Genomic DNA, 15,641 nt, shown 5'->3' on the forward strand with positions numbered 1-15,641 from the left:
CGATTGTCCGGTGAGAATTTCATGACATTTCATTGATTGGAAGTGAAGTTATTGCGTTTTAAGTGTCAGTATGTTTGTGCTATCGGTGCGAAAATGAGCTTCGAACAAAGAGAGTTTTAAAATTGCTAAAACTTTTACCGAAACGTTTTAATTGATGAAACAAATTTATGGCGATGATTGCCTATCCCGTACCAGAGTGCACGAGTGGTTTCAACGTTTTCAAAGTGGTCGTGAGGACATAAATGACGATCAACATGTGGGCCAATCAAAATCCGTGATCACCGGAAATTCCATCGAAACTGTGCGTGAATTCATCAAAAATCAGCCAAAATCAGCCAAAATCATCACTGAAATTCATGGAAATGGAATCGAACATCTCCAAAACTTCGATTCATCGCATTTTGACCGAACATTTGGGCTTACGAAAGGTATGTACACGGTTCGTTCCGCACAAATTGACTGACGATCAAAAATTGCTCAGAATTCAACACATTCGAAGGACACCTTGTAACCGATTATTTGACTAAAAATCACATTTTAACCATTAACCACTCCCCGTATGCACCTGATAAGGCACCGTGCGACTTCTTCCTTTCCGGGAAAATCCATTTACCCATGAAAGGAAAGCCAAAGAAACCATTTGTTCTGTTTTTTTTTTAATCCTCTTTACTTTGGAATGCACCTTGTAAATATGTAAAAGTGTGTTAGCCCTGTTGCTGCTGGTTATTGACCACTCCTTGCCCACAAGTACCGCTCGTACAGCACAGCTTCAGCCGCTCAGTACAATGCGGCACAGCACTTTCGCCTTGATTATTTATTTGACGGGGGAATTTCGTTCGTTGTTTCTCTTAATTTTTATTTCCTCCAAGCGGCTTGTCATAATTTTTTCCCATTTTCACCTATTTTTCCTCATTTTTCGCAATTTTCCTATCGTTTATTTGTTTACTGTCGTGATTCGGGGCGCTATCATTAACAACAATACACCTGCTCACCTCACACACACACACATATATATTGTATATACAAACACACATAATCCCTCCAGTAGTTACATATATGTACATATGTATGTGCATAGCATAGCGTATCATGTTGCTGATCTTCCGGTTTGGTAAGGATAATTGTCGTACATTAAAAATCATAAGAAGCGTCCGCTCGGCAACTTGCCAAGCAGCCAACTTAACGGTGTGGTTTAATGAAATGCTTAATTAAGTATTTACACACATATTAATCCCATGCAAATGTAGTGATGAAGGCTTTTCGGCCCGGCTCCGGTGTGTTTTCCTACTATATGCGGTATTTAATGCTTTTCGCCTCGGTGTGTGCTGGCTTGTCAGTGAGTGAGGGAATACTGATTTTAGCTTTTGGCTGTTTGATATGGTTACCTTTTATTTTGTTATTTAAATGCTGCGGTAAAGATTAATACTCATGGGTATTTATTGCATTTCACATCATGAATAACACTATTTATCTTACAAAGGGTTGATCGTGAGCTATTGGCTCGTTTTAATGCTTGTAAATTGGCGATATACTTGTATGTGAAGAGGAAGAAATTTGAAAGAAACAACAAGCTCACCATATCTACCCTGGTCTTGAAAATTATATTAAAAACTACTACAGAAGCGAATGGAACTTAATAATTGACAATCTTTAATATAAAATGCATTAAAATGGAGAATCAATCGTTCGACAAAGCTAAAGCAGCTCATAGCGGATGATTCCTTTCGAATCTCACCAAACACTCAGCATAACCTTTCGAGGCGTCAGTCCTAGCTTCGCGACCATTTGTTGAGCATTACCACGCTTGGACCATGATCTGTTTCGCATATTATTGTCATGATTGATCCACTTTTCTTCTCCTGTTACCATTCGCTTCAGAAATGATTCAATTTCTTTTCGTTTCAGCAAAGAATCACAGATGTAATCCGGTTCCATTAAATTTTTCATAGACAATTCATGTGGTACCCAAACATCGAGCTTCTTGTTGTAACCAGCCTTTTTTAATTGGTTCAAACCCGTTTGATGATGAATGTTAGATTCCTTAGCGATGTCATGGCTGCTTATGTGATGATCCTGGTCAGTCTTTTCCATAATATCATTGACTTTTTCAACTATAGGTCGACCAGAGCGAGGTGTATCTTTCACATCGAAATTTCCAGAACGAAAACGAGCGCACCATTGTTGTGCTACACGAACTGATACAGCATCGTGTCCGTAAACTTCACAAATGTCATTGGTTCCTTGCGTGGCATTCTTTCCTTGTTTATACAAAAATTTCAAATATAGCGAATTTCTTCATTCACTCATTTTTGAACAGCTGTAACTTTTTTGTTAACTTCCCGGAATTAAATTTTTTTTTTGGTTAAATGAAGCTTAAAATTTCCTTTTTCAACCACTATATGGGATGCCACAGTGTGATTGGTAGCACTGGAAATATACGACTGCTACGACATCTATTGACAAAATACGAAAATATTTTTTCGACTACCCAATATTTCGATAGAATGAGGTTTATATATACATAGATAATTCTAATTTCCAAGTTCTTTAACATGTTCTTGGCCTACCAAATTCGTTTCTGTTGCTTAAATTAATATTCGACACATATTATGTATTTCTTATTTTGTACTGAAAATAGATATACAATATGATTATCCTCAAATGTACACAAAATCTCGATTTAATGAAGATCTATTTTTAGTAAACCTGAAATAAGAAAAACGCTTTAAACTATCTCTAAAACTACTAATATAAGCAAAAAGTAGTAATACTTTGTTCATAATTTTATAATTCTTAATTTATTCTTCAAAATCTATGGATCCCTTGACTTTCCAATCCTCGAAACAGCTGTTAAAGTCAATAGCCTTAAATGCGCCTAGCAATTCACGACTAGTATCTTGATTTGACTAAAATCGGTTTCTCCGGAGCCATCCTTTCAGTTTGCTGAATAGCCAGAAGGCCCGCAGGTCAAAATCCCTCAACCACGGACGATGTTGGTTGAAAATTTGGCGAAAAAATTAAGAAGAATCGATGTAATATTGTGGCAAAAACTAAGAGTTGCCGGCTCATAATTCCGGTATTTTTTTACGAATAGCTTCGCATAAACGACGCATAACACTCAAATAGTATTCCTTGTTGACAGGTTGGCCGGTTGGAAGGAAAGTGGAGCGCACCACACTTGGATAATAGAAGATAACTTTCAACGTAACCAGGATTTTTGACCCGCTTTGACGTGATGTTTTCGTCAACACGTGGTTTGTCGTGTTTTGACCTTCTTTGACAAAAAAAGGTTTCGATGGCGATGAGTTCGGCTGGCGATAAGTATTTGAATCCGTAATTTGAAAAGAAAGTTTTGGAACCAATCGTGACCTCACTTTTCTTAGACTCAAATGATATTTCAAAATTTCGGAAGTTAGAAGTAAGGAGAATTTTTTAAGCTGATAAAACGACAGCTATCGTAGCAGGGTTGCGGGTCTTATAGAAGTCTCTTCTTTCTTGCAGAGATATCAATTTAATCTAACCTGTTCATATTGGGTTTCATACCACACATTAAGACTTTATTTCGAACCTCCCTACACAATAATTCTCATATCAGCAATATTCTCACTTACAGCAAATTCCGGATCTCATTCTCTTCGTGAAATTTAACGCCTTACTTTGCAATATTTTTTCTTCCCTCATCCCACACTTTATTCTAGCCAACGCATCTGTTCTAATATGCATTCTCTTTTCTTGTTTCTTTTCTTTTTTCGTAATCAACAGGGCATGTTGGTGGTTGCGGCATTACCGAGGAAGTTTCCCAATGGATGGAGAGCATACAAAATTCTGCCGTCGAAGAGTTGCCAGAACCGATGTCGAAGGACGATGTTAGCCAACAAAAGCAACAGCACAAATTAATCAAACCGAACAGCGCGCGAATGACACAAACGCAAGATGCTGCAGAACAAGCCGGAGATAATGCTGCACAGCCGACAAGCAAGAAGCATAAAAAACCTACTGCCGCATCAGCAACAGCAACAGGCGGAACAAACGCGCAACAGCGTCCACCGAAAAAATACTCAAGTCCTACAACAGCCTCAACGACGTCGTCGTTGCCAACAGCGGGCGGCAACTCAAGGACAGCCAGCAGCATCGTTGGCGAGGATGACTTCAAATATCCTTATCAAAAATACTCCAAAGCTGCAAATTTCCGCTTCGATGACGACGGTGACGCGTGGCGGCCATTTTCGCCGAAGGCACAATCCGATGATATTTATGGCCTGCCAAGCGGCAGCGGTAGCGGCTACTCTGGCGCATTTTATGACCCGGAAACAGGGCGCAAGTATACGCCGCAAAACATGGATCGTGACGAATGGCATGCGAAGGTGCATGAACGTGTGCGTCGCGCTACCGCCGCTAATCCGAATGAGAACAAGAATACCTGTTCACTGTACATACAAACGGATCCGTTGATTTGGCGGCACATACGCGAAGGAATTGCTGATGTAAGTATAAAATAGACGTAAATACTTACTTTGCATAAGTGACTCCAAGGGTGTGCAAATTTATGGGTATATACCCCTGTGGAGGAGCTACTGGTTCTGCATAAAATTGGTTACTAGTTTGCATATTTTTCCTGTCGTATGAGAAACGGTTGTTCCAAAAAGTACACATTGGACAAGTTGTTTTCAAGAATAAATCAAACGCGTATAATTTAATGTTGTGGCCTAAATTCATATTATAAAAACAAGAGATATACTTTAAAATAATTTCGGGCAAGCGACCGCGGCTAGCTCGACTAAATTCGAATCGTTAGACGCAATTTTCGACCACTTTTTGCAGCAACTGGGTCATAGGTCAGCAACGACGCTCCGAATATTCTCTTCCGAGACGGCATTAGCCTCGAGCTTATCTGTTGACTAAGTCCAGCGGTGTTAAATCGTACCATCTTGTAAGCCACTGAACAGGCCTATGACGCGAGATTTTGAGCTCACCAAGACGTTACTTCAATAAATTGAGTGGTATGTATTGGAACCACAAAGGGCACCCGCATCAACATCCTACAATTCAGGTACAAAAAAGTTAATAATATTGACTCTATAGCATTCTTCATTCACTGTAATGAAGAAATATGGACCAATGATTCTCTCTGCCCATAGAGCACACCAAGCAGTGACGTTTTGAGGCTGTAAGGCTGAGTTAATAGTAGTTTCTGGTTTATTACCACTTCGTATACGACAATTTTTTTCATTAACGCCGAGGAAAATTTTTTTGTGGAAATCAGGATCGGTGGCCGTCTCTGTTTGTCCCCATTCACCCAACATGTGACGCCCTTTAGATATTTCGGCTTCAATTCTTGCACGAGTTGGAATTTGTAAGCCCCCAATAAATTTCTTTTTCTGTTCCTTCCACAAAATCGTCCATAAAGTGCAGGGAACAGCTCCGATTGCTGCGCACGATAGCAGATTGACACATTCGGATCTTCGGTGATAACCACACAACTAAAAATAACACTCTTATAATAATTCCACGAATTGAACATAACTGACTTAATATTTGTAAGATACTTACTTGTAGTTTCTGATAACCATATTGTCCTTTCTATAGGGTGATCTATAAAGAAAAAAACTTCAAATATAACGGAGAATGTCTATTATCATTCGAAAGAACATTCTTTGTTATTTAATTTTTGAAGATTGTTGGTTTCAATCTTCAATGACTCGTTCGAGCATTTCGACGGGTAACTAGCGAATGACACGCGTGATGTTTGCTCCAAGGCCTACATCGAAGCGAGATTGTCCACATAGACTTTAAACTTTACGTATCGTTACAGGAAAAAGTCTTACAGTGTATTATCTTGGTTGCCAATCGACCGGCCCAAAACTTGAAATTATCTTCTCACCGCAGTGTTCTCTCAATAAAAGTGGCGCCGTCTTTTTGTAACCATATGTCGCCGAGATCACAAGTTTCAATATCAGGCATCAAATAGTCGGTTACAATGGCGCGATAACGATTTGCTTTTTTACATACTCATTGAGACAGGAATGGGCTCCATCGCTGAACAAAATTTTACTCGAAATCGTTGGATCTTCTTGGAACTTTTCAAAAGCCCATAAGTCAAAGCGATGTCGCTTGGGCTGGTCGAGCGGCTTCAGTTCTTGCACAAGCTGTAAGCTGTACGCTTTCAATTTAAGATCTCGACATAAAATGCGCCAAGTCGTTCCACGGTCTTCATGTATACTCTCAGCTACGGCTGCTATATTTTCTTTTTGCGTGCTGGACGTCGTCTATTCGGTCGAATATTATCCAATAACGAATGCTGGGTCTCAAGATGGGTGATAGTGTTGCGAATAGTACGCTCAGTAGGCCAATTTATGTTAACCATAAGTTGAGCGAAGCGCCCGAAACACATTCTTTACAGAACGTGAATTTTCGTAATAAAGTTGAACGATTTGTAAACGTGGTTCAGGCGTAAGTCCTTCCATGATGAAATGACAAAAAATAGTGAACAAAAATAACATGACAGCTTGACACGACTCTTCTTGGATCACTCTTTTTTATCAAATTAGTACTCTTCCGAGGAAAAATGGGAATGACAAAAATTTTATTCATTTAACTACATTACCTCCAAACTCGATAGTTTTTTGGTCAGTTTACGGTTATTCCACCTTCGATAAAACTAATTGGCATCGTCTTCAATTTTTGTAAATCTTTTTGCAGACTTTTTAGTAAACATTTTCCTATAACTTTCGAAAAGTTTTTACTCTACTATTGGTGATTGGAAGTCTTATAGTATAACCGCCTATTTTTAGTAACCGTTAAATGGAATGCTTCAAATAGCTTCTGGATTATTATTTGAGCTTTTGCTGTAGCACCGGGAGTTTTTATATTATGTGAAGAAGAGTAAATTCTTTAAAAACCCTTTAAGATTTTACCTGAACCGGTGCTGAAGTCGCCTACATTCTTTATCTTAACTGGGAGAACTGGTGATCATGAAAACTAAGTACTCATTGTGCTAGTTTTGAATTAGTTTTCTATTAATACTGGAAACATTTAGATTACACTTTGTTTGACATTTTACTCTCTCATCTTTTTAATAATTTTTGTTCTCCTACGAGAAGTTTGTTTGTTTCCACTCTTGTCTAATTCCCTTGTTTTTGTAATTGTTTATCCCTCAAACGCTGACTCCGAAATATCCGCTTGTTTACTTTTTTTTTTTAACGGCAATTTTTGCATAAGTTCACTACCCGCTCGGATGTTCAGCTCATGCGATTGACAGTAGATACCTGTAGTCGGATAAAATGGTGGGGTAAAGTGAAAAAATCGTTGTGTATGCGGAATGATTTAACGGCGTTTTAAAGGCATATGGTGTGTATTAACTTGAGTGGGTGGCGGAAAAAATTGTAGGCAGGGGAGAGTTGGGTTAATGGTAAATGCAACCTGAAAGCGACGTGATTTAAACATTTTTAATACTGAACCATCATCAGTCGTAACAATTTTTTTGATAGAAACGGAAAAATAGAAATAAAATAAAAAATTAAAAAAAAAAATAGAAATAAAAATAAAAATAAAAATATATTTTTTGATACCTATAAAGAAGTGATTAATAAGAGTATTTTGTCAAAAAGAAACGTTTAGATATTTATACTTGTAAGTAGAGCCCAAAGGAAGTTAAAAGTTGAGAGTACAATTAAGTACGAGGTGTTTTCAAAAATTTTAAAATCAAAATTGAGTGGTTTTGGTTTGGTAATGTCAAATGACGGCTAGTTCTAAAGCGACAACATTAAAGTAGACAAAGTAATAAATATTTTTTACAAAAAACGAAAGTTCCCGTTCTTTTTTGAACAAATCTCATATGTCAAAATGCATTTTAATCCAGGACCAGAAGAAAACAACACTTAGTTTTTACTAAGTACTTACTCATCAAACATAAAGTTGAACGTCAATTCAGTGGTGGTATTTCCTCTATTTATTTTCAAATTAGTAAGCACACAGGCCAAAAAGGTCTCAACCAAGCGCGATTATTTCATTAGGTAACCTGTTTAGAAGGAAAGCTATCCTAACTAATATTTTGGAATCAACTTTTCATAGAAACTGTTGAATATAACCGAGGTGCCTCGAAATTAACAAGTTGAGCTTTAAGGTTATAGAAACTTATGAACGGTGTATGGATTTATGTAAATATTCTGCGTGGGAAAAATAGAACAGATATTTGCTATTTTACACCGTCGGATTTTTCAAATTCTTAACCTCATTTCCTCTTACCTTAATGATTTTCAGGTTTAAAAATTAGATCCAAAAGTGGAGACTTCCTAAGCAAATATTGTTAACACTGCATTAAGATAGAGATATATATGCAGCCTGCAAACCCAGCTCATAAGCTTTTCAATTACTCGGTACAATAGCATCTTTTGTTACCATTGACAATATTCTAAAGACGTAAGATTGCCTACTTTTTTTCAAACAGAGCATTTATTGGTTTTGTAAAATTTTTTTACAAAAATTGCGACTTGAATTTTTCTACTCTGAACGGGATATATTAAGTTTACCACTTTGAAGTCAAAAGAAGGCCTTATAAAATATAAATAAATGATAAGCGCGAAGAGTTGAGCCGACTTAGTCATGGTCGTCTGAATGTCCGCATATACGGGACAATTCCTTCCGTTTTGAGATACCGCTCTGAAATTTTGCTAACGTTCTTTTATGCTCAACGAGCTCCTCATTTGTTCGAATCGATATCGAATCACTATAGCATATACCTGCCATACAAACTGAACGATCAAAATCAAGTTCTTGTATGAAAAAATGTTTGTATTTGACAAGATATCTTCACGAAATTCGCAATAGTGGAATATAGTCTAAGGTAACCGTACTATATTCGAAAAAAATTTTTAGATCGAACCACTATGTATAGCATATAGCAACCATACGAACTGAACGATCGTTCTTTTTTTAACTTTTTTTTTATTTATGAGTACACAGTTAACCTCTGTTTTTATTTATAAATATAAAAATTATTGAGTTTACTAAGTTTATATAAATTTTCTTGAACTTACAGCATGATCGTGGCCGCAAATATGAGGTTGACGTAAAGACGCGTGAAGAGATCACTTCATTAATCGCACATCATGTAACTGCCGTTAATTATATATATCGCAATACGAAATTCGATGGACGTAGCGAGCACCGCAACATACGATTTGAGGTTAGTTTTGAGTAGATCAAACAAAGATGATTAAAATGTAATTAATTGTTGACATTTTCCAACACCGACCAACAGGTGCAACGCATAAAAATCGATGACGACTCCGCTTGTCGCAATTCATACAATGGTCCGCACAATGCCTTCTGCAATGAGCACATGGATGTGTCGAACTTTTTGAATTTGCATTCGCTGGAGGATCACTCTGACTTTTGTTTAGCCTATGTGTTCACTTATAGGTGAGTAGAACCGGGGAAAAAAATTTAACAAACAAATAGTAATTGTGAAAATTTGCTTACACAGAGACTTTACCGGCGGCACGCTGGGCCTAGCTTGGGTAGCCAGCGCCTCTGGTGCTTCGGGTGGCATTTGTGAGAAATTCAAGACTTACACCGAAACCGTCGGTGGGCAATATCAAAGCACAAAACGCTCGTTAAATACGGGTATCATAACATTCGTCAACTATAATAGTCGTGTGCCGCCGAAGGTGTCACAACTGACGCTGGCGCACGAGATCGGTCACAATTTCGGATCACCGGTGAGTTGCAGTTTCATGTGTTTTTTTTGTTGTTTTCCGCTTTTCTTCAAACCTTAATTTTTAAAATCAATATATTTGCAGCACGACTATCCGCTGGAATGTCGTCCTGGCGGTCTCAACGGAAACTTTATTATGTTTGCTAGCGCGACCTCTGGCGACAGACCGAATAATTCCAAATTCTCACCGTGTTCCATACGCAATATCTCCAATGTACTCGATGTTTTGGTGGGCAATACGAAACGTGACTGCTTCAAGGTATCGGAGGGCGCTTTCTGTGGAAACAAGATCGTCGAATCCGGCGAAGAGTGCGATTGTGGTTTCAACGAGGAGGAATGCAAGGACATTTGCTGCTATCCACGTATCATCAGCGAATACGACCTATCGATGAACAGTTCGGCGAAGGGTTGCACGCGTCGCGCCAAAACGGAATGCTCACCATCACAGGGACCTTGTTGTCTGTCGAACTCATGCCAGTTTGTGCCATCGAACAACCACCAGAAATGCAAAGAAGAGACGGAATGTTCCTGGTCGAGCACATGCAATGGCACCACAGCCGAGTGTCCGGAGCCAAAGCCGCGTGATGATAAAACAAAATGCAACAACGGCACTGCGCTCTGCATACGCGGTGAATGCTCTGGCAGTATTTGTCTGCTATGGAATATGACCGAGTGTTTCCTCACCTCGCAGGCGGTGCCGCATGTTGACAAGCGTCGCTTGTGCGAACTCGCCTGCCAGAATGGCAATGATACTGGCACCTGCCGTAGTACTAGTGAATTCGCGCATCAATTTGGACTGCCAGAGGGTGGCATTAACCTGCGGCCTGGTTCACCATGCGACAACTTCCAGGGCTATTGTGATGTATTTCTCAAATGTCGCGCCGTTGACGCGGATGGACCGCTGGTGCGACTGAAGAATTTATTGCTGAATCGCGAAACTTTACTGACCGTTGCGCAGTGGGTCACCGAGTATTGGTACTATGTAGTTATAATGGGCGTTGGCTTTATAATTGTGATGGGCATATTCATTAAGTGCTGCGCCGTGCACACGCCCAGCTCGAATCCGAAGAAGCGTCGCGCGCGTCGCATTAGCGAAACATTACGCGCGCCTATGAATACGCTACGCCGCATGGTGAGTTCGTGATACTTTTATTTTTCAAACTTTTCGCTAAAATAAATCTTCAATTCACAGCAGCGTCATCACCAAGGGCGCGGTGCCGGACCACGCAGCATACCACCGCCTGCGCACGAACAACGCGGCGGCGTGGCGACCAACAGCCATCATCGCAGCGCGCATCCGCATCATTGGGACCGTCATCAGGGTGGTCACTCCGTGGTGCCACTGCCTACCGGCGGTCCACAACACAGTCACCATCACGCTTCAGGGCGTACATCAGCAAGCGGCGCAACAGCTGCAGCAGCAAGCGGGCGTGCGCCAGCTAATGGACGTGGCTCGCGGCCGTCAACGCGCCCCACGAGCGGTACACGCAGCACAACACATGGCGGGTATGCAGATGTGCCGCCACCTGGTCTTATAGTCGGTGGTGTAGCCACTGGCGTCAGTAGTGGTGGTGGTGTTGGTGTTGGCGTTAGTGGTGGTGTGCCCAATGGTGCGCTGTTAGTTAGCGGTGGTAGTGGCGGCGGCGTTGGTGGAGGACCCAGCGCTGGTGTGATAGCACGTCAGCAAATGCCGTTGCCACTGCCGCCAACCGGCGCGGTACAAGCGCAACAACAACAACAGCAACAACAAGTGCAGGCAACGCTCTCGCAAGCATATTATGCGCCGCCGAAAGGTGTGTTTCCGCCGCCAGCGGCACAAAAGGCAAAACGCTCTGGCGCGCCAAAGAAGCGGCGCGCGTAGTTTTAGTTACAGTGCAAGTTTTTGCCTACTTTTCCGTTTATTTCTTTTTTATTGTTATTGCGTGCGCGCCTTTTAAATATTCGTTGAATTTTTTTGCGCACAAATTCAATAATATTTTAAATTTCTTTTATTTTTTTATTTTTTGTTAATTTACCCAATTTTATTTAAATAATTTAATTTTCTTTCTTTCAACACTATACAAACAAACAAATGTTCAAATCATCAAACACAGCACCGGCCGCCAAACGAAATAAATCCCGTAATCCAGCAGCACACACCTCTTCGGCTGCCGCTGCTAGGCGCTCTTCCAAAGAGTCGCCGCAGCGCGCACAGCAGGCCGTCGCCAAAAAAACCCGCAAGGTCGTTTACTGAACCCATATACGTGTACCCACAGATCTCCACACCACAACAAATGCTCTATATAGATATTTTTCCACGTTCTCACTCTCACCAAATTGGTATGACACACTTTTCCAAATCCCTTACAAATTATTTCGATTAACTCTTTCACTTCTTTAGCGTTTGTGCCACTTTTTATTAACTTCAATAATCGATATGCGATTTAAATTTTTTGTTGTTTTTGTTTCTTCTTTTCGTTGTTGTATTCATTTTGCCTGTGCAAAATACAAATTGAAATGTGTAGTTGTTTTGCAAGCAAATATTTTGTTGTTGTCGTTTGTTTGTACTTATTTTATTAAATGTTGTTGTTTTGTTTCAGCATGTACCAGCGTTTGGTTTTGTATACAACTATGAAAAAATTAAAAAAAAAAAAAACGGTTTATTTTTTTGCGATTTTTTATTAACAAGTAAATGTACTAACGCAACTAACCACTTTATTGCATGAATATCACTTTATATATATATATATATACATATGTATATACAAACATCATATATATGTACATACTTACTACTACATTTTATTTAACGAATGACTGCGGATATGTTTTTTTGTTTTTTGTTTGTGTGCCAGAATAGAGAAATGTGAACAAATTTTCTAGAAAGAAAATTTTCTTCAAAAGAGAAATTGGCTAGATTATCGACTTTTTTCTCAGTATTCTTGAAGGAAATTTAAGTAGAAAAGAACATGCAGTTATTTGAAGATAGTTCCATTCTCGCGTTGAAAGAAATTGCTTATGGATAATTTTCTGCCACTAAAAAAAAAATTTTCTGTAGAAATAAACAATTATTTTGTTACCACAATAACAATCAAAGCCTTAAGAAAAAAGCTAGGTCAGAAAGTGTCCGATTGGGAGTAATTTAAGTTTATACAAAACTTCGATATTAAAAACATTGAGCATGACATATGACTCCCAAATTATATATGGCTTTGGCAACATTATATTTCTGTTCACAAAATCGTAAAATCAAACTGAAAAAAGAAGATGATACCTCTATCAACGATTTTCTTTACTCTGAACAGAATATATTAAGTTTGCTACGAAGTTTGTAACACCCAGAAGGAAATATCGCAGACCTTATAAAATGTACATATATATAGGTCATTTCATCCAAAACTTACATTAAAAAATTTGTTCTTTTTCGTGCAAAACAATTCTTCTTTAACACGTTGGCTGCCAATGCATCACTGGTGATATATGTCTAGTCCAAAACACAATATATACATGTGTATATATATTTTTTTCGGCACCTGGGAGTAGATTTTGTCTTGATCTCCGCATCGAAAAACCACCAACCAGATCGAACATGTTGTGATAGACGGAAGACACGTATCCAGTGTTTTAGATGTGCGTGCGCTCGACATCGACTCGGACCACTATCTTGTTGCAGCCAAGATTCGCATCCGCCTCTGTGCAGCAAAAAACGCACGCCAACAAACACAACAGACAGACGAACGATTTTCAATCGACTTGCACTATTGCACTCGTCAAAAACTCGGTATACGGGAAGTGTGGGAAGGCATTTCAAGCTCCTTATGCACAGCTGCAACCGAAACCAATGGATTTCGGAAAATGCAAAAGAACAGCTGGTACGACGAGGAGTGCCCCGTCGCAGAGGAGAGAAAATAAACTGCCTCCCTCGCAACGTTACGATCGATCAAAACACGTGCGGGATGGGATAGATACCGAGAGTTGAAGAGGAAAGCGAGACGCATTTGCATACAGTATAACAGTATGAAGACCTTGACAAACTGGTCGAAAGGGGTGATGGTCGAAAATTCTATGAAAAAATGCGGCGGCTAACAGAAGGTTTCAAGACCGGAGCATACTCTTGTAGAACCCAAAGAGTTGATCTAGTAACCGATGCCCAGAGCGCACTTAAATTATGGAGAGAACACTTCTCCAGCCTGCTGAATGGCAGTGTAAGCATAACGATAGGAGAAGGCGAACCCGATTTTCCAATCGATGACGGTAGAGCATGAAGGAGTTCGAATAGCAATTACTCGTCTGAAGAACAACACAGCAGCAGGGGCCGATGGATTGCCAACCGAGCGGCGAAGAACTGATATGGAGCATATATTAGCTTCTTTGTAAAATATGATCGGACGAAAGCATGCCCAACGATTGGAATTTAAGTGTGGTCTGCCCAATCCACAAAACGGGAGACCCCACAATCTGCGCCAACTACCATGGGATAAGCCTCCTCAACATCGCGTATAAGATTCTATCGAGCGTATTGTGTGAAATATTAAAGCCCACCATCAGCAAAATGATTGGACCTTATCAGTGTGGCTTTAGACCTAGCAAATCAAAAACAGACCAGATATTCGTGAAATCGATACACACCACCTCTTCGTCGATTTCAAAGCTGCTTTCGACAGCACGAAAGGAGCTGCCTTTATGCCGTGATGTTTGAATTTGGCATCCCCTCAAAACTAATACGGCTGTGTAAACTGACGTTGAGCAACACCAAAAGTTCTGTCAGGATCGGGAAAGACCTCTCCGAGCCGTTCGATACCAAACGAGGTTTCAGACGAGGCGACTCCCTATCGTGTAACTTCTTCAATCTGCTGCTGGAGAAAATAATTCGAGCAGATACAATCTTTTATAAGAGTGTAAAGCTGCTGACGTATGCCGATGATATTAATATCACTCGCGAACTGGCTCTCACGTCACTGTTGGCAGTCATAAATTTGAAGTCGTAGATAATTTCGTCTACCTTGGAACCAGTATCAACACCACCAAAAATGTCAGACTGGAAATCCAACGCGGAATGACTCTTGCCAACAGGTGCTACTTCGGACTAAGTAGGCAATTGAGAAGTAACATCCTCTCACGACGAACAAAAATCAAACTCTATAAGTCACTCATAATTCCCGTCCTGCTATATGGTCCAGAGGCTTGGACGATGACAACAACTGATGAGTCGACGTTGCGAGTTTTCGAGAGAAAAATTCTGGTCCTTTTAGCGTTTGCCACAGCGAACATCGCATTCGATGGAACGATGTACGAGATATACGACGACATCGACATAGTTCAGCGAATTAAAAGACAGCGGCTACGCTGGCTAGGTCATGTTGTCCAAAGGGCGCCACGTAGCGAAAAGAAGAAACGACTGGCGAGCTGTTGTTAACTCGGCTATAAACGCGTCATCTAAAAAAGCTTGTGTTTTCCAAAATGGTTTATTAATGTTATTAAACCACTGTCTATCATTCATGTGGCTGAAATGTAAGGGGCATATAGTATGTGAAAACTGTTATTTTCCACTACAAATTCCGCCATTTTATGTGTGGAAAACACACTTAATGTAAAAAAAGAGATTAAAAGGTGGGGGTGATATTTTATATGTCAAAATGTGTACAAAGGTTGAAATGAATCGGTCAAGTAGTTTTGAAATGACAGTGACTGCAGACTTTGAAAAAGTAGTTTTGTAAAAAACGCGTCTAAAACTGCACTGCAGTCCCGACCGCCGGCAGCTGTTAGAGTTAGAGCAATAAAGGCCAGGAGATTAAGAAGACAGTAACTATAAGAATATTGCTTCTATCGACCTAAAGTTTTAGTTAATTTAATTCTTGATAGTATGATAAACAATAAGATAAGAGAAAAAAAATCGATTTTTCGAAACCTTAACCCCCCTTCAAATTAGTTTTGAACTGCTTATAAA

General features: G+C 39.8%; 1 protein-coding gene across 6 annotated transcripts in view; it reads left to right on the forward strand.

Annotated features, from left to right (window-relative positions):
- The window catches only part of LOC126752527 (disintegrin and metalloproteinase domain-containing protein 10), a 364,893-nt gene that overhangs the window by 340,775 nt on the left and 8,477 nt on the right, over nucleotides 1-15,641 (forward strand). For 3 of the 6 annotated variants that reach the window (XM_050463401.1, XM_050463402.1, XM_050463403.1), the window contains 7 exons: nucleotides 3,763-4,484; nucleotides 9,038-9,184; nucleotides 9,260-9,420; nucleotides 9,485-9,719; nucleotides 9,801-10,847; nucleotides 10,908-11,508; nucleotides 11,809-12,034. In XM_050463401.1, coding sequence (XP_050319358.1) covers nucleotides 3,763-4,484; nucleotides 9,038-9,184; nucleotides 9,260-9,420; nucleotides 9,485-9,719; nucleotides 9,801-10,847; nucleotides 10,908-11,508; nucleotides 11,809-11,948 — 3,053 coding nt within the window. In that variant the 3' untranslated portion in view covers nucleotides 11,949-12,034. The remainder of the gene's footprint in view (nucleotides 1-3,762; nucleotides 4,485-9,037; nucleotides 9,185-9,259; nucleotides 9,421-9,484; nucleotides 9,720-9,800; nucleotides 10,848-10,907; nucleotides 11,509-11,808; nucleotides 12,035-15,641) is intronic. The other 3 variants (XM_050463404.1, XM_050463405.1, XM_050463406.1) reach the window with 3 other exon arrangements.

The sequence above is a fragment of the Bactrocera neohumeralis genome, chromosome 3 (genome assembly GCF_024586455.1).
Source record: "Bactrocera neohumeralis isolate Rockhampton chromosome 3, APGP_CSIRO_Bneo_wtdbg2-racon-allhic-juicebox.fasta_v2, whole genome shotgun sequence".
Lineage (NCBI taxonomy): Eukaryota > Metazoa > Arthropoda > Insecta > Diptera > Tephritidae > Bactrocera > Bactrocera neohumeralis.